Genomic DNA, 21643 nt, shown 5'->3' with positions numbered 1-21643 from the left:
AGTTAGGTGACTTTCACAGTCCACCGATAAGCAGAGAGAAAACCTTGTAATGCACCAGTGCCTGACAACGAGCCAAGTCGCTGGCACGGCTAGCAGTGCAAGCTACAGTAGGCCCATTCACACGAGAGCAGAATTCACCCCAGCAGATACTATATAACGTGACTTCATGCTGTATCCGGCTACAATGGATTAGGATGTTTCATTATAGTCTGGGCTAATGAAAGCTCCTAATACAAGCTCAAAATTTCTCAACAGTGATGTAAATACGAGGCTGCTTCTTGCACTGTAATTCACTGTTTTGTATATGTAGGGCAGTGGGTGCCCATGTTTGAATTAATTAAGCTCCTGATTATTAATTATACAAATGCTTATGATTTTTCATACATGTATTCCTTCAGTAAAGTTTTCTTTTTATCAACCCGTATTGGAATGAACCAGTTGAGAGGCCAACTTGATTTAGATGAGGTTGTTCCTCATTAGCTGCTCTCTGTAACTTTCCAGGCCATTTATCCAGCCATATGGAGACGGATTCCTATGCATTAGACATGAGACTTTGCACACGCTCCCCCGAACCCTAATTAGTGCTCTATTGTTGAAACCCCAACTGCCAATTAACAGCCACTCCAGCAAACACAGACACACAAGTCTCTGGTTCTTTAACACACCATTCGCTGTCACCACATCTTCTGCCTCACAGCTGCAGCGTGTTGATCGCCTGAGCTAAAGGGACCGACGTCCCCCAGCGGGACCTTATCTCCCTCTATCACCGCTCGCATTAGCATAACATGAATGGCCGACTTCCCTCCCCTCTGGGCCCTCACGGCGCTAGCTATTCCCTCTCCTGATATCGATGATTGCATTAGGAGCTGTGCGTTCACCCGATGAGGGGGCGGAGGGGGAGGGAGGGATGGGATAGTGAGCAACTGGCGTGTAAAATACCAGATAAATTAAGTGCCACTATTGCCTCACACCCCTCTCTTAAACTTAAAAAAACCACCCCGAGAGGCCATGTGGAACGATGACTAAAACTAAACAGCAGAGGAAACTTAATCTTTTTTTAAAAAGCGCAACATTACACTAAATACAGTGCAACAGACAGTTAAAGAACACTTAGTCCCATTAATGAACAGGATAGACTGATGCCTGGCCAATTATCATGGCAGAGATATGCCATTTTTCCAATCATTATTATAATTAAATGAGTTACTTCAGGTCTAATGCAGTCTCAGAAATGTCTCTCAAACAGAAACTGCAAAAACTGAACAAGAAAGAAGACGTTGCCACAAACCAGGAAATTAGCTACTCCCACGGTGGCTAAGGCTATGCTAACAGTAGCGGCTAAGTCAGAAGCCTGCCACAGATTACAGAGTGTGAAAATGGGGATCGATTGATATTTTTTCAGTGCTGATACAGATTATTGGTGATCAGGAAAGGCCGATAACCGATGTTAGGGGCCGATATACATTGCATGTAATAGCAGAGAACCTGTCGTTCATAACTAGGCTTCTTCATTAATAAGGGTGACTAGAACTGAATATGTAAAATAGAATAGGAGTGAATAAATTAGGACGCTCTCCTCTGTATATGTGCGATCGAACAAGATCTATCAGTTTGTCCCCTGATGATACATCTGCTGTTCTTCTCTATTTTCTTAATCTTTCATCATTTTATATTTTTTATGTGAACTAAGGTCTATATCTGAAAGCATTATTAATTATTGCTTTCTAGATTCGGTTTTAGGGTAATTTGTGGCTGCCTTCTAACTTAGCCACTAACCTTTAGCATAGCTGTAGTTACAGTGAGAGAAGCTGATTTTGTGGTTTGTGTTTCTTGTTCAGGTTTTTTCACTCTCTGCTTGACAGACATTTCTGAGACCACAGAGTGACGACAGACAGAGAGAGGAGGCTGCATCAGACCTGAAGTATTGCATTTAATTTATTAATAATCGGCCAAGAAAAATACAGATAACAATAACCTGGAAAATGCCAAATATCCGCCACAATAACCAGCCAGGCCAATAATCGGTCAGTCTCAACTGGAAAACTATGATGAGTAATGATTTAAGATGATTAATATGGATCTTAGTGAGCAGCAGACACAACTACAGGAGACAAATTGATCAATATCAGTCGATCCCACAATTACAGAGAAGAGTGTCCTAATTTAATCACTCTTATTTCTGTTTGATATATTTAGTCACAGTCATCCTTATTAATGAAGAACCCTAGTTATGAATGACAGGTTCTCTGCTATGACATGCTGTTAAAACATTACTTATAATGTTCACCGTCTCCAAATATCGGCTATCGGCCAGTAATTGGCATCAGTATTGGCCCTGGAAAACCCATATCGGTCAATCCCTACTCAGACCACACATATTCACAAGCCAAGTGACCCATGGTTGCCCTTGAAAGAAGAAAAAATGGAATTTGGAGGAGGGAAATGTGTAAAAACTTGTGTGATGTGCTTGTGTTCAATCTGGAATAATCTGAAAACCTACAGGGTAAAAAGAGCAGCAGGATCAGTGTGAGCGCTGCACAGTATACCACTGTGTTGTGCTACTCGAGAGCCTGACAAGGAGCCTGTATTGAACACAAAGAAGCTGCCATGGTGCACGGGGGCTGCTGGTGTTGGCATGGTACTGAGACAACGGGTCAGACCCCCATCTGGTCTCGTGCACACACACACACACACACACACACACACAAATAAACTACCAGCATACAGAGGGAAGGAGTGAAATGGCTTAGTGCCAGGCAGATTGTGTAAATTTGTGTGTCTGTGTTTATGCATGGGACCAGACAGTGAGAGACAAGGTTGGCGAGCTGCCACTGTGAGATCATTCAAAAAGACAACTGATCCAAACGTGGAAAATTAGACGCATGAACGCACAGTGGTTAAACGCCAATGACTGGGTTTACACCAAGGCACCAAGATAAGCTGCTATAAGGAAAATACACCTTTGTGTCTGTTCATTATTGTATATTCAGTTTATAAAATATGTTGAATTTCTAAAGCAGACCTCATTGTGTTTCAAAGAACATATTGGAAATCCCCTTCAAATGTATGACAGGAGCTGAAGGAGTCTAATTAGTCATACCTGTAGAAGGTACTTGATCTTTTGAAGTAGCAAGAAGAGGGAGAGGGAGAGAGACAGAAAAAAAGGAGACGGATAATGACAGTAAAATGGAAAGGCAAAGTGCGTCAAGTGGAACATAATATGATAGCACTGGTCACCAATTACACGCTTTGAGACAAAGTGCAGGAAAAAAAATCATCTTCATTATTGTCAAACCTTTCAACTACATCGTAATTTCAGATGTACGAGTTAAAAGAAGACAAGAGACCAAATTTAAGTACAACTTTCTCATTAAAAGTGCTTCTGATTCACTCACAGTTGTGGCTTAAGTGCCCACATGCAGATCTCTTTGTTCTTCTTCCTATTGGATAAACCGCATCATGAGAAACAAACAGAAAAGCACACTAGCAAAAACAGAACCTGGTGTCTTGCGTGCTATTATTCACCCAGTGGCAGAGGAGACTGCAGCTATTCTCCATGTGAGGTTTAGACAAACTTACCTTTAAAGTTCATGAATAATAAAGTGGATTTCAAACAGAAGTGAGGTTACTGTATGCAGCACAACAGTAAGACAACAATGACTCCCATCAAAGCCACCTTTATTCCTCTGATGTGACCCTGTGGGGCGGAGAGCATCGTCACACAAGCATGACTTATCAAAAGAAGTTTCAGCGTCGCCGTGCTCATTTTTCAACCCACTCATTTTCCTTCGCCTGACAAATCCACTTGTTTGCAACATTAAATAGAATTTCTTCACTTTGAACCTTGAAAACCGGGGAGTTTAAACACAGTCTTCAATTTGGGCAACACCCCATCAGGAGTGTGTGGTGCGTGTGAGCATGCATGCAAGTAACGTGTGCAGACTCCCAGGGCGACAGGCTCTTTTATGTGGAGGGCACAGGCTTTTTTTTTTTTATATGACAAAATGACATGACCTTGCCCACTTTTATGTGTCCAAGTGCACTTTAACAACCTGCTTCATTTAATAAATCTTCCAGAACACACAATTACAGCAGTCTTGTTGACATCACGCGGGGAACCATTAGAGACACCTCCCGCAATCACCAGTGCATCTCATTTGCATCTCTGTAACTCGTAAACCCAAAGGACATTAGCAAATGCAATAACTGTGCAAGCTTATGAGGATTTTTAACTAAATATAGTCTAAGCAAACAACACACAGGCTGGTGACCTTTAAATGCTGTTGCTTGGTCCAAAAACCTCCTGTACAGACCTACATAAAATCAGGTTGCAGTGAGGAACACTTAAAAACAAACATTTCATAATGAGGATAATATTATTATTAGCTTAACCCTCTGAGCCCGAAAACCCACCAGTGGGTTTTAAACACATTATTAATGATATAAGTTATAAGTTATTAATGACTCAGTTGAGACCAATAGTCAGTTGACAAAAATTTTAGGTTTTATGGGCTGAACTGGGTTGAACTGCAGGCAGTGTTTCCACAGAGCAGATAGGAGACAAGTATGGAAACAAATTCAAAATGTAAGTACCTATACATCTATAGCATGCAGAACCACCACGGGAAAATCGTAATTCGTAAGTCAATTTCTGGATTTAATTTTTTTGTAAAATGCATAATCAAGTAAATAAAGTTTTTCTGTGTACTTTTTGATGATTTATGGCATTATAACTTCATTATATTGTGCAAAAGAGATTTTTTAATCCTCTCTACTTCTAGCCATGGTTGTGCTGTTTCAATAGAGATGCAGGTCCACAGTGAGAAAAAATATGACAGGAGCAAATAAAAAAAAAAAACACCCACAAACTGCTCAGTCAGAAATAGTCAAAACAACGCAGCACAATGTCACATCTCAGTGCCTGGTAGTGCACTAGCAGTGGGTGGTATTACATTATGATACTGGGGTTCAGAGGGTTAAAAAGTGATGCATTTTACATCAATATTTCTTTAAATTAGGGTGCATTATTTTCTCTACAGTCTCTACCTGAGTGGTCGATTCTCCCGTCCATCATAGATGTGAAAGAAGACTTCTAGCTCCTCCCCGAGGTTGGCGCTCATCAGACTCTTCACATGGACGAACAAATGGTGGGTGCTTGCGGGCGCCGGGGTCTCCTTCTTACGATGCCGATGTTCCATCTGTGGGGGAGAGGAGAAAAAAATCAGCACGGATTGATCCTCTGAAAAGGAGACTCCTTACATATCAACTTTGCAAGTGCAAAATTTTTAATAAATGGGGAAACACGTGAAAACAAATGCTGCTTTAATGCAGATTTCAAGAGGTGGATTTGGGAAGGTTTAAATAACAGTAAAATCCATAAGCTCTAAATCCTGAAAGATCCTCAAAATGCAGGATCAAAGCTTATCAAATACAGTTAATACCAGGAAAAAAAAACAACATGTGGTTACATTTCTTTAAATACTGGCCAATCACAGTACAGAGCTGGTGTATTTAGTTTTGAGTTTCTAAGATAAGTAATATCCCTCTGAGACATCTCACTGTGGGGGGAATCACTGCTGCAGATTTGCATATATATTTGAGGACCGAAAAAATAGGCCCCGATACAGAGTTTGTTGATATAGATCATATTAATATGGCGTGTAATATTGCAGACAGCACCAGAGGCTAAAATGTGAGAGTTCGAGCTGTATTGTCTGACTGTTTCTTTGTGGTAGCGGTGATGCCGAGAAAGCAAATGGGGCATTGCATGTACATATTGCAGTAAAAGGGCTTTCACAGAAAACACATTGTTGCCTCTTTACTTGGGAAAGCACATTTAACATCTTACATCACTTCAAACTGGTTTAAAAGCAACAAACATTTCATCCACTTATCTTCAAGAAGGCTAATTATTTTCTCGAGAATCAATGGTGTTTTCATTTGCATCCCTTTGCTTAATCTTCGAAACAGGAATGCAAACACTGAGATTCACACCGAATGTAAAGCAAGCAAAGAAATAGTCAAAATACTGCAGCACGACGTCACATCTCAGTGCCTGGTAGTGCACTAGCAGTGGATGATATTACATGATGATATTATATTAGGTCAATCCGTATCAAAAAGATCAAAAAGGCCTACTCAGACACAGTGGCGTAGCACTGAAAATGCCATCCAGATCAATATGGACATTATACATCTGTTTATGAGAGGTTCATCCTAATCTGCTGTCAACATCCACAAATACAAGACACACAAACACACACATATACACACATAGACACAAGGCACCAGATGGCCAGCAGAGCCATTGCCAGATTTTGCCTCACGTCCATTTCTGGAGTAAAGCATTAAAAAAAATGGTGAGCCGTGAGGATGAGGAATGAGGGGGGATAAAGAAAATGTAAAAATGCTATGCTAAAATGCTCAAAAAATGCTAAAATGTAAGAATGACACTCAAGAGCCACACACAAGAAGACACAAAGGTAAAAATGCTACAGGACCCCCCACCTAGAGCAGTACATTTAAAGAGAGAATTAATATGTTAAAAAGAAGGATTCTAGTTAAAGCATACTCGTCTATATCTTGTTGTCAAAGTCACAGATTGTTGCTTGGAGCTACAAAAGTGACTGTGTTGGAACTTTGTTATTGGCATTTTTAAATAATCCAAAACTACAGGAAAAATGTTGATTTAGTTTCTTTACCAAGAGTTGTATAAGAAAATAGAAACCACGCTCATATATTGCAAATATTATACAGCTGGAGACAGCAGCTAGTTAGCTTAGCTTAGCAAAACAACTGGAAAAAGCTCTACAAGCTCCTCCAAAGCTTACTAATCAACAAGTTATATCTCATTTGTTGTTTTTTTAGACAACAATTTCTTCTTTAATGAGCTAAAGTCAATTCAGATTGTTTGTTGAGCCAGTAACTTCGTGGTTTCTCCATTGGTTGCCTGCTTAGACTAATTTTTTCTAATCTTCATGCTAAGCTAAGCTATGCTAACGAGCTCCTGGGTTCTACTACATTTTTGCTGCACAGACATGGTGCTATCAGTTAATTCATGTAACTCATCTATTTCCTAAAATGTTCAAGTCTGTTAGGGGTAATTCAAAGTTGCATCATTACATTTGATGTCTATCTTACATAAGCTGAACAAGATTTTGTGATTACTGTGGCCAAAATTTACTGACTGTGCAGTGGTTTTCCCAAAATTTGCCAATAATTTCCCAATTTTTCAGAGTTAGAACAAAGAAACTATGATCCTTTGGTGGAGCTTGTCGGTTTCAACAAAGACTTTCTGCTGCTGTAGAAAACCACCTGGGGGGAAATACAGTCTGAGAGGCAATAACCCATATACAAGGAAGTTGGGTGATTATGATTGGAAGGAATAATTTTGACTTAATGTCAATTACACAGATTTTTTTGAAAGGATTATTGACAATAATTGCTGTAATCACAAGATCATTAATTATTTATGGCAATATATAATGTCACAAAGTTAAACATGGAAGACAAACAATAATCTAGTCTGGATGTTGTCTAAATACGGTTTCAAACAGGTTGTTTCTTACTTTTCACAGCAATTATGCTGCCTAAGCATAACTATGAAGGCAGTGGTTTTGCAGTTTACTTGAACACATCTAAAAATGCCTCACCAAGCAACAACAATATTGCTTTGACTAAACATAAAGGCAACAAAATCTTAAGCTACAGTGCTTCAGAGATGGTTTAAAACTCTAAAGGTTGATTTATGAGCTATTGTGTAAACAGTGAGGGGAAGAAATCAAACACAAATGATAAGCTCAGGCTGCGATATAAATATAAAGCTGTGCAAAAACCACTGTGTGTACATGGCATTACACTTAAACACGTTCAAAAATTATACCACAAATCATTTTAAATTTGAAATATCTGTCAAAGTGATGAATATGTTTTGTTTTGCCCTCACTCCTCTGCGCTATAGTATCTGAGATCCCAGAAGAAAACAATCCGGAGAATGATCTAACAACAAGGCACAATGTTTAGTTTTTTCTCAACCAGATCAGTGTTTCTATACACAGCAGGGTTTTGACGCAGAATGACTAGGTCTTGGGAAGGCCTAATTTATGTTGTGGGATTTTATTACGAGGTTATTTTCAGCGTGTCGTTTAAGCTGCCCGGCGGGAACAGTGCGTGGTTATATGACAGCTTCAGCATGACTAGACACAAAGGGTAGACATGACAGGCTGGCAGCCCTACCTGCAACACATAATGCTGTAGGCAACAAGCAGAGGCCGGGAGATAGCCGACCAGAGAGGGGACGTGACCATGTGTGTGCTTGGCCAACCGTCTTATTATTGTTCACTCAGTAATCTTTTCCCAAACAGCATGAGGAGTGGCGCGACTGTGGGACTACGAGGAGCTTCAAGAAGGAGTGACGGGTCAAACTGAGGCCGCAGAGAAACTTCTAAATCCTTCTGCCATCGCTCACTTCTACATGACTACTTAAGCCTCCTTTATCCCACTTTTTAAGCTTGTGGGAAGAAGACCTGTGGATGTGTGAAGGCTTTCAAGCATTAGTGTTTCTCTTTAGTGATAAACGAAGCCGCTGAGGGTATTTTACGACCACATGTCCAGGGCCAGACCCGAGCTATCTATCACCGCCGTCTGATCTGCCACTGTTAATGAATTCATCGCTGCGAGATCTAAACTCTAGTCTGCTCGGCTCGCGCTCGGCACTGAACTCAAGTCTCCGAGGAAAAAACGGGAAGTTTGAAGCTGATTGCCTTTGCTCTACAGACAGCTATCCCAAATGAATAGACTTTGCATGAGAGTTTCTTACTTTAAAGCTGTTACCAAACCAAATGCTTCAAGTGTTTGTTGTTGGTAGTAAAGTCAAATGCGTCCAATTAAAAATTGGCCTTTGATCTCCACAGATGATCTTCTTAATAACTCCAATGGACTGGACATAATATGCAGAGCTGCACACCGTAAGAAAATAACTTTCGTCACTTACATACTGAATATTAGAGCCCAGTTGATATATCAGTTACTCATACTCATATATTGCTATCAGTGCATATCTTGTCCAGTATGGGCACACATGAAAACTGTCTTTTAGAGAACATAATACAAAAAAAGCACTTAGGGGAAATTATAAATAATGTTTTAATGTTCACCCAACAGAGTGGCTCCAACTCCATTGTTTATAGTACTATCAGCAGCACATGTAGCAGACTACGTATCACAGCTGAGCAAATGGTGTGGAGTCCAGCTTAGTGTTCATAATACATTGATAAGTAGTTTGGAAAATACATTTTGGAAAAGTTAATAAACAATAACCTCATCGTTTTCCCTGTTTAAAATTACTGAAGTATAAATATATATATATATATATATATATATATATATATATATATATGTGTGTGTGTGTGTGTGTGTGTGTGTGTGTGTGTGTGTGTGTACACACACACACACACATATATATATATATACATACATACATACATACATACACGTGAGGATTATTTATAACACAAAATCGCGTTTACTTTCTTCCTAACAACGACAATAAGTCAAAATTTCTAATTATTCCCTGATGTTTTATTGTAAGAGCTGTGAATCAACAACTCTATACATTAATGCATAGTAAAAATGACCATTAGTGTATATGTATATATATTATTCAGCTGTCTTCCCTTTATTCTTCCTTATGTCCTCTTTATTCTCACTGGGTAGATATCACATAATTCCTTGATACAGTGCAGCTACATTTTCCCACAGTAACACCCCACTGCCATTTCAACACACACACAGGCATGCATACACACACACACACACACACACACACACACACACACACACACACACAGGCATGCATACATATGCACACACACACACACATCAGGTAATCCCCATCTCAATTTAATTAAGCCACACCACAGCAGCACAGCACAAGACAGGAAAGAAAGGAGCTGTTCTCATAACACAAGATCTCACTGAAAAATAATTGATGTAATTTGGGCTCGTTGAAACGGTGTGTTGTGTCTTCTTGCATGCGGCTCTTGTGTGTTTTTGTATGCGGATGACAGCACTGAATGCCTGTCCCTTTATCTTGTCCCAGTATAGGGGAATTGCAGTCATTTGCTCATTTTGTACGCCATTTAATAGAGGTGCATTAAGCTTTCTTCCTGCGATGCCTGCTTTTGTTTTGACTAACAAAAAAAGAAACAGATGGATTAAGAGCTTCAATTACCCCTGTGAAGGGAAAGCCGACACACTGTGGGTGTGCATGTGTGTGTGTGTGTGTGTGTGTGTTACAATCCTCCCTACACTGTACCAGGGCAGAGAAGTGGTTGCCACGGTAACAGTGGCTGGGGCTTGGAGAAAGCGGGAAAGGGAAGCAGGGAGCAAACAGTAGGGAAAGGAAGGGAAGAAATAAGGAGGCAGATGGAAGAGGGAGAATGTAGTCCTTCAACTCGACTACATGTGAGGAAAAACACTGATATCACTGGTGTATTGGGTGGATAACACCAAATCGTTTTGCCAACTGCTGCTACCAAGGACAAGAGCTGACTTTCAATTACAATATTTATGCCAACACGGAGACGTGATTCAAGTTCTTGGAGAAAATGGAAATGTGAACATCTACAATTCAGTAACAACCCAGTAAAGAGTGAACTATCATGTCGTACCACAGAAAAGCTCAAAAACGGTTGCTGAAAGGACGGTCTGAACCTTGTTCACCATCATAGAAATCCTTCACAAGAGCCTGATCACAAAAGTATCCATTATCCAAGATTTGTTATATTTTTCTGAACCATGAATTGTCATATTGCATTATTTCTATTTATTTCTACAGTTTAAGGTCTGATGGGTCTATGTGAATGAAAGGGCACAATGTGACTTTTTCTGCCAGTTACAGGGATAGCTGGAATTGACCAAGTCTTGAGTACTCACTTGTAAAACATCTTTTCACTGTTTGTAATAGGTTTCATATCTTCTGTAAAGCTGCAGAAGCTAGCCACAGTGTCAAATCTGTAGCTGTGAAATACATTTTCAAAACACAGTCAGACCCTTCTCCATAGCACTGTGTCAGCACTGGAGAATGGTCTGGTTGCACACACTATTATTCTGCTGTAGGGACAATAAACCCTCTGAATGGGGGTTAGTTTTAAGAACACAAAGTGAAGATCTTTGAGTCCGCTTACCAGTCTGTAAAGCTCTGTGACGCTGATTTCATCCGGGTCCACCATGCTGAACTCTCGCCTCGGGACCAGATCCAAGCCAAGTTGTCTGAAACGCATTGAAGAAGTGATACATACAGATAAGACTTCTGTGGCAGGTCTGAGCATAAATAACAAACCATACAGATGGACAAGTTCACACACACCAGAGATTTCAGATTACCTGTCAGCCTTCAAACTAAACTGAAGAGGCTGTCTGCTTTATTGAAGAACATATGAAAGAAAACACCCTGTCCTTACAGCTGCTATTCCTGCTGCCCTCTTTATCCTTCCCCTCTATCCTTTAACCCTCTCTGTTCTTATTCTTATCCACAAACACCTCTATCCTACCTTTCTTCTAGGTTAGCCATCTCAGCGGACCAAAACCGACACACTAGAGTGTGTCTACTTCTCAGCAATAAAAGAGACGAGCCTGGTCAGGCATGCAACAGCCCACACCGAGGGACCCTCCAACCACCTCCTCACTAAGTATGGATGTGTGTTCAAGCAGGGCCCACAGCAGGGAAATGAAGGAGAGTGAAGGGTGAGGACAGACTGAAAGAGAGCGCGACAGAAGTTCTGAGGATTTTTTTTTTTCTCGTTTCACCCCGACGGCATGGAGAGAGGAAAGAAAGAAGAGAGCGGGAGGAAAGGATGGAGAGAGTTTCTTGATTTGAGTGATGAGTTTGCCTGCAGGGAATGAAGGTGACAACAAAAGACAGAGGAGAGAAGAAGAGTCGGAGAGAGAGAAGAGGAAGTGAAGACAAGTTGGAGAGCTGCAGGAAGCTGAAGAAAAGAAGCTGAGAAAGAAATGTGAAATGAGACGTGATTATTTTTAGTTTTGTTTGCTTCACATATTAGTTGAGCCGAACCACAAATGTTGGAGGAACCGATTTGTTTTAAGACCCAATTGGTGGATTTATAGGTTTTACTTTGGCTCATTAAGAACAAATCTGACTGATATTATTGATGGTAATTTCCCAAAGCGTGGTAAGTTTTTAGATCGATTATTCCACCTTCCTGACAGGTGTAGTGAAAAATACTTTTAGACTTTAAACTCTCTGCAGGTTATCCCTTACAGTGAACATAAAGTTTGATTTATTTTACTCATTAATTCTGCAGAAGCTATAGTGCTATACTATAATGTGGTTATGCAACTGTGAGCAGGAACTGGGAACAATTCAAACAGTTTCAACGAAACTGAGACATCCAAGATTTTAAGGAGGAAGTGTCCAGCAAAGCATTTTCTTCTTCTCCTTCTTCATTTTTATTCAATGTAACATGTGTGACCTAATGGATACTGAGAAATTCCCCAAGAAGATGAATAAAGTCTATCTATCTATCTATCTATCTATGGATTGATCTATCTATCTGTCTATCTATCCAATCACACTGGAGGAGAGGCAAACCCCACACCAACCAACCATTACATCCTACCGGTGCAAATATTAAACAACACCTGAACTACAATGGACAAGAAGTTAATACTGCTTGTCTCTAAGTAGCAATGTCTAATCCAAATGACATCCCTGGACTATCACAATATTGATAGGAAAAATAACGCTTGGAGGACTATTCTGCTCACAATGGGCCTATCAGGCAATCAGCTCGAGTCAGCCAGTTGATCGGTAATTGCAATACATCACTTATGTGGAGATTTCGAATTATAGCAACTAAAGTGGCTCAGCTGCACCTGCAAAGAACTTTCAATTGTTCCCAGCTGGACATTTTTTAGAAGAAGAAGAACGCCTGGCACTTTCAGCAGGCAAAAAAATGCTTTTGTAGACGCACCCCCTTAGAGTCAGTTGGTTGATTGAAGAGCTTTTCCATTTTGTTGGGAAATCACATACAATCAACCACACAGTTTCAGATTCTAAGAATTCCCAGGAACTAGAAAGTCTAATACACCAGACCTGAATCAGCACAATAGTATAGAATGGATCAGATATTGGCCAGATATTACATGACTGATCCACTCTAAATACAGTTAGAAATCAATATATATACAGCTTATATGTATAGTTGTCAATGCCATACAGTTCAGGGTCACTGCTATCAGTTGCATTCATTCAGTTACAATGATGAGATAAAGTATTGATTAGTGCAAGTTTTGCCCAGTGTTGATCCCCAGCCCCTCCACATTCCATTAAGTGCCTTGGCTCCTATTCACCAAATGTGGAAAAAGAGAATACTGCATTGGGTCAGTGCATTCCTACCAAAGAACTTAACACTCTTGTTTGCTTCTCTTTCCATCACATGTCAACACCAGTAATGACTTAAAAACTGATGTAATTGCAATTTTCAGCCACTGCAAAGCAACAATTGGTTCAGGTTGTAACAACAGATTCAGGTTGTCATCTGTAATTTACTGTTGACTCTTGTTGTAATTAACAGATTCAAGAAACAGGCACGAGCAGAAATCAAGACTGACACCTCCAAAGTGCATGCCTCCAGAGTCCATAACCAGTTTGAAAAACTACATTTTGCTCACTAACTATCTCCTTCTCTTAGTCTCTTGTGCCTCCAATAACCGCAGATAAAGGTATAACAGTTCCTAAAAAAAGTGTGATACTGAACAATGGAAGACATCAATATGCAAATTATGGAAATAACTCTCAAATCATCAAAAAGTGAATGCTCAAAATGGTCCCGGTTTACAACTATATTACCTCCTTCTGCTAATCATTACAAAAACAAGCTGACAGAATGTTCTTTGTGATGGATTGCTCTCAAGCAAGCCTCAAGCCCTTGAAATTTGAGTTTTTTACAGCAGCGTAAAATGAAGGGAGAGAAAATCAATCCAAGAATGTGTAGTACACAAGTGGATCTGTCATAGAAGCAAAGTTTGATGAATTATTAATCAAATGAAAAACAAACATCAATATGGTTCATGTGTGTTTAAAAAGTCCCTGTGAAGCTGGACATTTGAAACCAGAGGTCCTCTCCCTCTCGGCCCTTCTTCTACTCACTCGTTGCCCCAGTCCAATCTCGCCGTGATGTGCTGCTTGACGTCCCTCATGCGGTCATGAGTGAGGTGGCCCACCAGCACCTGCCTCCTCAGGTCCAAGATTTCATTCATCACGTGCCAAAGCCGATGGAACAAATCCCCTTCGTTCTTCTGTTGGAGGAGAAAACAATGAGAGGAGGATTCCGGGAAGAGGGAAAAAAATGAGATTCAGTCAAAGGCGATGAATGAAAGGGAAATTGACAAGAAGGAGAAGACAGAATGAGGATGGCAGAAGGGAAGGCACAGATAAGAAGATGAAAACATACAGTTGCATCAACACTGACTCCCTAAAAAAACATAAGTGAAAACACGAAAAGCGACACGGCGCACATTAGAGAACCAAATCGACACTGAGAGGAAGAGGGCGACCCGGAGAGAGGAGCAGACAGAGGGGCTTAAAATGGATTTGTGCAAATTAGCTTCAGTGTCCTGCTGCTTTTTGCCGCAAATTTATGCACTTTGATCTCCAAGTATTCATCAGCTCAATTTAATCAGCACCCCAGATAGCTTAATAGGCCACAAACACAATCAATCCAGCTAATGAATGTGTATGAAAAAGCGTTTGACTGTTTGCGGCTTTGGAATTACCAAATAAACTCCCTGCATGAGAAACCTAAAAAGAAGGCGGCTTCGCTTAAGGAGCTGTGATGTTTAAATCAATGTAAAAAGTGTGTTTGTGTGGTTGTGTTCAGCAATTCTTACCACATAGAGCTGTTTCCACATGGCGCCCCAGTCTCTCAGAGTTGACGTCATCTCCGTGATGACGGAGTCCTCAACGGGGATGACGGTCTCAAATTGCCTGCAAACACATGAATGAGAATCAGACAACCTGCGCACACAGACATGGAAGCAGACAACAACAACAACAACACGTGACACTACTTACCCTTTGTTCTTCACGTGGGCATTCTTCAAGTGGATGTAGCTGGATGGAAAGATCCCCTTTGGGTGGAAGATTTACAGGTTAATGAGAATGCTCCCTGAGTCATTTGCTTGCAGTGTAATTAGCATTAAACATTTGTGACAATGATGCACGTAATCGATACGGAGCTGCGAAAAGAAGGAGATTGGAGGGAGAGAGGGGAGCAGACAGAGATAAAAGCAAGTAGCAATGGGATTCAGCAGACAAAAAAAAAGATGTGCGCACAATGTTTGATGCTAATAAACTGGATGTTGCTCCCTACTGACTTAAAGAGATCAAAGCAGAACTTAAGCTGAAGCATCTGAGGCTAAGTGCAACACACAAACACCTAACTCCTCGCATGGTTGATTGCATATTCTTCTACAAGCTCGTGGGATTTTTATCTTTCGTGCATGGGATTCAAGAGTTTTTATCTGTCCCAGTGAAATGCAAAGTGACTCTTCGCATTATAAAAGGGACAAATCTTTTAAAAAAATCTTCCCCGCTGCCATCACCCTGATAAGCAGATGAGCCATTCGTACACACCTGTACGATAGACAGCATTCCAATGGACATGTACAGTATTTACTTTTTTGCATCATGAACAGCAGTCTCTACTTTTTGCACTGCATCATGCAATTATCATTTGCACTACCGTGTTTATATATTTCTTTCAAGCTGTAAATTTTTGTATATATTGTGTTATATTTAATTTTATTACTGCTATTTTTATTTTCCTTTCTGTTCCTCTTTCTATAGTTTCTTTATTTTGTATTATTCTCTTCCATATTCCTAAGGTGACACCAGCAGCCAAAACAAATTGCTTGTATGTTGTGTACGTACTTAGCCATTAAAGTTGATTCTGAAAAAAACTATAGAAAATTTTTAAAAAGACACAATTTTTTCGGAATGTCATAATTACCAGTAATGATTTATTTTGGTTCAGGTGGTTGGTTTGGGGGGCTGCACAGTGGCACAGTGGCTCGATGGTTAGCACCGTCGCCTTGCAGCTAGAAGATTCCCGGTTCACGTCCCAGCCTGGGCATGGGATTATTCTGATTGGAGTTTGCACGTTCTTCCTGTGCATGCATGGGTTCTCTCCAGGTACTCCGGCTTCCTCTTACAGTCCAAAAATATGCTGAGGTTAACTGATAATTCCAAATTGCCTGTAGGTGTGAATGTGAGCTTGTTTGTCTGTATATATAGCCCTGTGATAGACTGGTGACCTGTCCAAAGTGTCCCCTGCCTTCACCCTAAATCAGCTGGGATAGACTCCAGCCCCCACGTGACCCGAATGAGGATTAAGTGGTCTACAGATAATGGATGGATGGTTGGTTTGGAGCAAGGATGAGTGTTTTTGTTCTCAAACTGTAATCAGATAAAGACCTATTGGTCACAATTGTAAGTGCCTTCATCAAACTGACATTTCCTTTTTGTTCTATCCTCAGACTGCCTTTGCAAATGTCAACAATCACAATGTGAGCGTAAATTTGGAATTTGCTTATTGCAGTGTCGGTATTAACAAAATTATCTAAGACAGACATAAGAAAATTTGTTATTAAATGCATAATAAGTGTGACAAAATATTAACTTTATGAGAGGTTTTATGTTCCAGGTACAATTAAAAGTCTTTTTAAGTCTGTAGCCTTCTTCTTTACATAATGTCGCTCCCTTTCTCTATTCTGCACATACAGTATCTTTCTGCTCATCCTAAAAGAGGCTTCTCTCCTCCACCGTTCTGTAGACGCACACAGGTGTATTCTCTTGTCTAATTAGATCTCCCTGATTATACCTCTACTTCAGCTCAAGTTGGGTGGAGCCCTGCAGGAAAATCACACGGTTTCACCAAACTAGCAGGTATTTTGACTTGTCATAGTCAGAGAAGCAGAGGCACAACTGATAACATCTGCTCCTGACAGTTGTCATCTCAGCTGGTGAAATTGCTGGTTTTGGCTAACAATGACAGGCCTGAGGGAGACTTTCCATTCGAAATCTGTGCTCTGTCAGCTAACATACTGTTCGAAGATGAGAATAAGGAGGGCATCTGTGTTTAACGAGGGTACAAACAAACTACAGACAAAGCAAATTAAGTTCGCTCACCTTTACATTTGGGTTCTTCAGGATGAATCCTCGGTACCATCCTGCAGAGAAAAAGCACTGTTATAATTACTAGTCACTATTAATATTACACATTTAGATTTTTATGGCCTGCAGAACAGAAGAAGCAGAGAAATATGAAAAACTGTAAATTTAATAGGAGCAGAATAAGGATAGGAGAGGAGATAGATGTGTTTTGACTGTGATTTAATCAAAATGAACCCTTTCTTCCCATTTTTGTAAGAAGTCCAACAAACATTTATTTGTATTCTATCTTGCTGTCACGTGAAAAGTGGACTTAAATACTACCAGATGGCTAACTTCTGTCGCTGAATACTTCCACGGCCAATAAGAATGTCATTTTAGATTACATGTAATGTGACAAAGCAGCACTCGAAACATATGCTTGCAGTGACCACGAGCAAGTGAAGGAAAGAAACTTGTAACACCTCCACCGAGAACCCTATAAATATGACTACGACTCGTTTTCGCAGATGTTAACAAATGCAAACACAGAAAGAAAGCTAAAATAACTGTGGTTTGCATTCACTCGTACTCTTCTCACACCATTACCAGTCTGGGTTGAGGCCAAATCAGTACGTGCTTGATGTGTTTTTTGCAAATCCCAACACTGACAGAAACAATCTAATACAATTTACATTTACAGAGGCTTTTCAGCTGATGCTCTTTTCCAACCTGACAATTTAAGTTCATTCCACTGTTGCATCCATTGTAAGTCCCTCCAGATAAGAGCATTAGCTAAATAACTGAAATGTAAATGGAATAGATTATTCAAATCACCGCTGCCAGAACATCTGTGACTTAGGTAGTGTTTTCTTCCAGATTTGTTTCATTCATGCATGGTCAGGATAGTACTGAGTAATTCGTCTGGGTTGTGGAGCACATGCTCAGTGTTTCCTAGATGAGTCACTTTTTTTTTTCAGGTCAAACGTTGTGACAGCTCTTTGCCATGCTATACTTCCACAGACCGGCTGTAGGGGAAGACAAGACGGAGCAGGTTGAGGAAGCGGCATTTTAAATCTCAGTTTATATACGGCGCAGTCAGCCTAATGTATTCGCTGCTGTCAGAAACTTAACAAAAGTTCAAGAAAGAGCCACTGAAGGGGCCGAGTCAAAAATCAATTACCGAGGCGGTGCGTTTACAGACAGGAGCCACATGTCAGTACAGACACGCTCGCTCTATAAGCTCCTGTGTTTTGAAGTGTCAACAGTATCAACATGAGGCAGAGCCATTAGTCTGTCTCCTATACTGTCAGCAGCCTGTCTCTCAGCCTCTTCGCTGCTGGCAGGATTTTGATTTAGTTCCACCCTTCTGGGCCAAGCATTCCGCTGGCTGTGCTATTGTCTCCTTCCTTTGGGCCCTTTACCACAATATCACATCCCTCTGGCTGGCTAGCTGCACGACTGACTGGCTGCCGGTCTCTCGGTTTGTGCGTTTCTGTCTCCCAGCAGGAAGTGAGTGTGTCAAGAGCACCGGAAGAGGGAGGTGTGTATGCATCGGTTGCATACGCATGGTTGCGTATTTGTGTTTAGGTGTGCATAACAGAGTGTGAAATGTTTCCACATTGTTGTAGAAATTAAAGCAGGCCTACGACAGAACAGCAAAAAGAAAGCTAGAAAGAAGGAGATATTAAAAAAACATATTAACATACACGGGCAGAGACAGACAGCAGAGGAGAGAGAGTGTAAGAAAAAGCAACTAAAGGAGAAAAACAGACCAAGTGTGGGCAGGATGGCGGGAGAAGCAGCCAGTTTGTGGTGCAGGAAACAGCAGCAAAACATGAATTTCCACAGGCCTTCATCACAGACAAGACATAGCTCATTTTGTATGCGCACTGCATCTGGATGTCCCTCAAGAAAATATCAGAGAAGCTCGGTATATGTGAGAAATGTTTGTCTGTGAAGTCCACCTGGTGAACTTTCAGTACAAGAAACCTACATTCTTGCTCGAGTTTGTTTGTGCAAGTCAGCGCCAAGTAATATATCTGCATCTGGCCCTGTTGTATTCATAAATCAGTGGATAAATGTGAGTGTATTAACATGCATAACTGTGTGTGCAGTACAGATTTAATAAAAGAAGTTCATAAATATGACAGCTATGGCACTGATTCGTTTAGTCTGTCTACCGTCTAAAGCAGAAGTGTTGGAAATAGCTTTACAAGTCTTCACCTCACTGCTCAAGCAAAGCATTTGGTTTCCTTGCATGCAATGTTCTGTTTTAATTCTATTTTTTTTCCCTCATAGAAAGTAGCTAATTGCTAGGGTAATGCATACAGAAGAACTGCAGCGTGAGCACTGTACCTTCACATTTCTCCAGGATCTGCACCGTGTCTCCAATTTCCAGCGGGAGGCCATGCTGGACAGTCCCTCGGAAACTGGCCAGCACTGCAACAGAAAGAGTACAAACACCCACATGAGTATTTTTTAATGTTTCAGCTCGATTACACAGACTTGGAGAGAGGTCCTAGGACACGAGCAGAGTGACAGAAAACAAAACACTTCTAAAAAATCTGGATAGAAATAAATAAATCACGAAGAGAGAGAGAGGAGGTGCAATCAATAATCTGAGTAGGTGAAATAAAATCAAAGCTTAGAAAATGTCTCTGTATTTCTGCACCAACACACAAAACAAACTTACATAAATACATTATGAGCAACACGGAATTTTGATTTTCTAATTTTAAGGCAAAACCTTTCACACAATGTAACCAGAGGCAGAAGAATTGACAGTTATAGCCATAATGATGCAGAGCCTTTAGCAGAGATACAACACCGGCCATTTAATCCTGAACACTGCGGGGTCATAAATCATTTTGCATGATGCAGCGATAGCAGGAGCAGCCTGTATTTGATTCAATACGAGCTGTTTACTGCAGTGATTCATTGCCCACTGAGAGATGACTAGCCAGTGGACACATCCAGCACAGGTGTTAATAATATCTCTAACACTTTCTATAGACTCACACAACCTCTTATTGAGGCCGCGTTCATATGCTGAAAGCTTGGAAAGTGGACACAATAAAAACTCACAATCAAATATGATACAAAAATATCAAGTTTTTAGACGTTTCAATGTCTATGAAGAATATACACGAAGAGCGTGAGTAGCAGTTTAAAGGGACATACCACTGATTTTAAACATGAGGAACAGATCTCACTCTGTGAACTGATTGAAACAGGAAGTCTGTGTTGTCAACAGTGGATGTGAAAACTAATTTTAAAAAATGCATTATGGTGAGTGTTGGCTGTATGGTTTGCCTCTTTAAGGAAAGATAAGAAGACAAAAAAAAGAGATGACATTGTGTAAAAATAATATCAAAAAAGAAAAACATAGACAGTTTGGAGTGGATAGTGTTAGACTGAAGTTACACGTGTTCGCTGACTTCCAATAAGATGTTCATGAATTCTGCAAAAAAAAGCTGTGAAAAAGATGACAGCTGTCTGGTGTAGCTAGATAACACTAAACTAGGATTTTGTAATGCTAACAAAGATCGCAAGCTAAGACTGACCAGCTGTTGAAAGCAACCCTGATAACTAGAGCCCGACCGATATTGGATTTTGGGGCCGATTCAGATGCTATGGGTTCTGGTATCAACATATCGGCCAAAACACTATATATAAACTTTATATATATACACACCTGTTAGAGTTATACTGAAAGGGTAAAATGATAAGGGTATTATTTAATAACTTTCCCGCAATGTTTTTCGCAAACTAGTTATCAGCTTATGATAAAGACACCACTTGACTCCACACCGCCCTCTGCTAAACTGTGGTCTATACTCTGCTACATGTGCTGCAGACAGTACTGAGAGGATTATGAACAATGACCTGTTCTGATGGTCAAATTGTTTGATGACGCCATTTTTAAGGCATGTTCTTTTATAGTATAGACTGTAAAAAAATGTCTACGTATCTGCACATATCGGACGACATACACGCTGACATCGATTTATCTGTGATCAGCCAATAATATCGGCCCACTGATATATCAGTTGAGGTCTGCTGCCAATGTTTAGGAGCAGCAGGACGCTGATTACATACCTCCAATAACATTCAGTCTGAAGCTATAAAGTGTATCGGCAACACTGTTCGACGAGTATAAATACATTTTAGAGGTGGCAGTAAATTGTGGCAGATATACTGGACTGATAAATTGCTGCTATAGTAATGATGCACATCTGTACTGGCTAAGCAGCTGTTTTCAGCAGCTGGACCAACATTAACTACAGTGAATAAGTAACTCCATCATCAGGTATGAGAATTGTTTTGTTATAAAGAACCATTATGACTCAAGTTTGCTGTGAAGAGATTTAAACTGCTATGGCATATTTACTGTGGAAAACTGCAGCTTGTTGTCTTTGTTTAATACTTAGGTAATCTGGTGTTTACTTTATCTGTTTTTCAAATCCCTAA

General features: G+C 40.3%; 1 protein-coding gene across 5 annotated transcripts in view; it reads right to left on the bottom strand.

The window, feature by feature from the left end:
* Positions 1-21643, bottom strand: part of dock4b (dedicator of cytokinesis 4b) — a 135447-nt gene that overhangs the window by 78789 nt on the left and 35015 nt on the right. For all 5 annotated transcript variants that reach the window (XM_023262540.3, XM_023262548.3, XM_023262561.3 and 2 more), the window contains exons 2-8: positions 19529-19612; positions 17210-17250; positions 15095-15150; positions 14911-15007; positions 14171-14319; positions 11187-11271; positions 5047-5198 (exon numbers count right to left, since the gene is read on the bottom strand). In XM_023262540.3, the coding sequence (XP_023118308.2) occupies positions 5047-5198; positions 11187-11271; positions 14171-14319; positions 14911-15007; positions 15095-15150; positions 17210-17250; positions 19529-19612 (664 nt within the window). The remainder of the gene's footprint in view (positions 1-5046; positions 5199-11186; positions 11272-14170; positions 14320-14910; positions 15008-15094; positions 15151-17209; positions 17251-19528; positions 19613-21643) is intronic.

Source organism: Amphiprion ocellaris, chromosome 21 (genome assembly GCF_022539595.1).
Source record: "Amphiprion ocellaris isolate individual 3 ecotype Okinawa chromosome 21, ASM2253959v1, whole genome shotgun sequence".
Classification (NCBI taxonomy): Eukaryota; Metazoa; Chordata; class Actinopteri; family Pomacentridae; genus Amphiprion; species Amphiprion ocellaris.
This window is presented reverse-complemented; position numbering and strand designations above follow the sequence as displayed.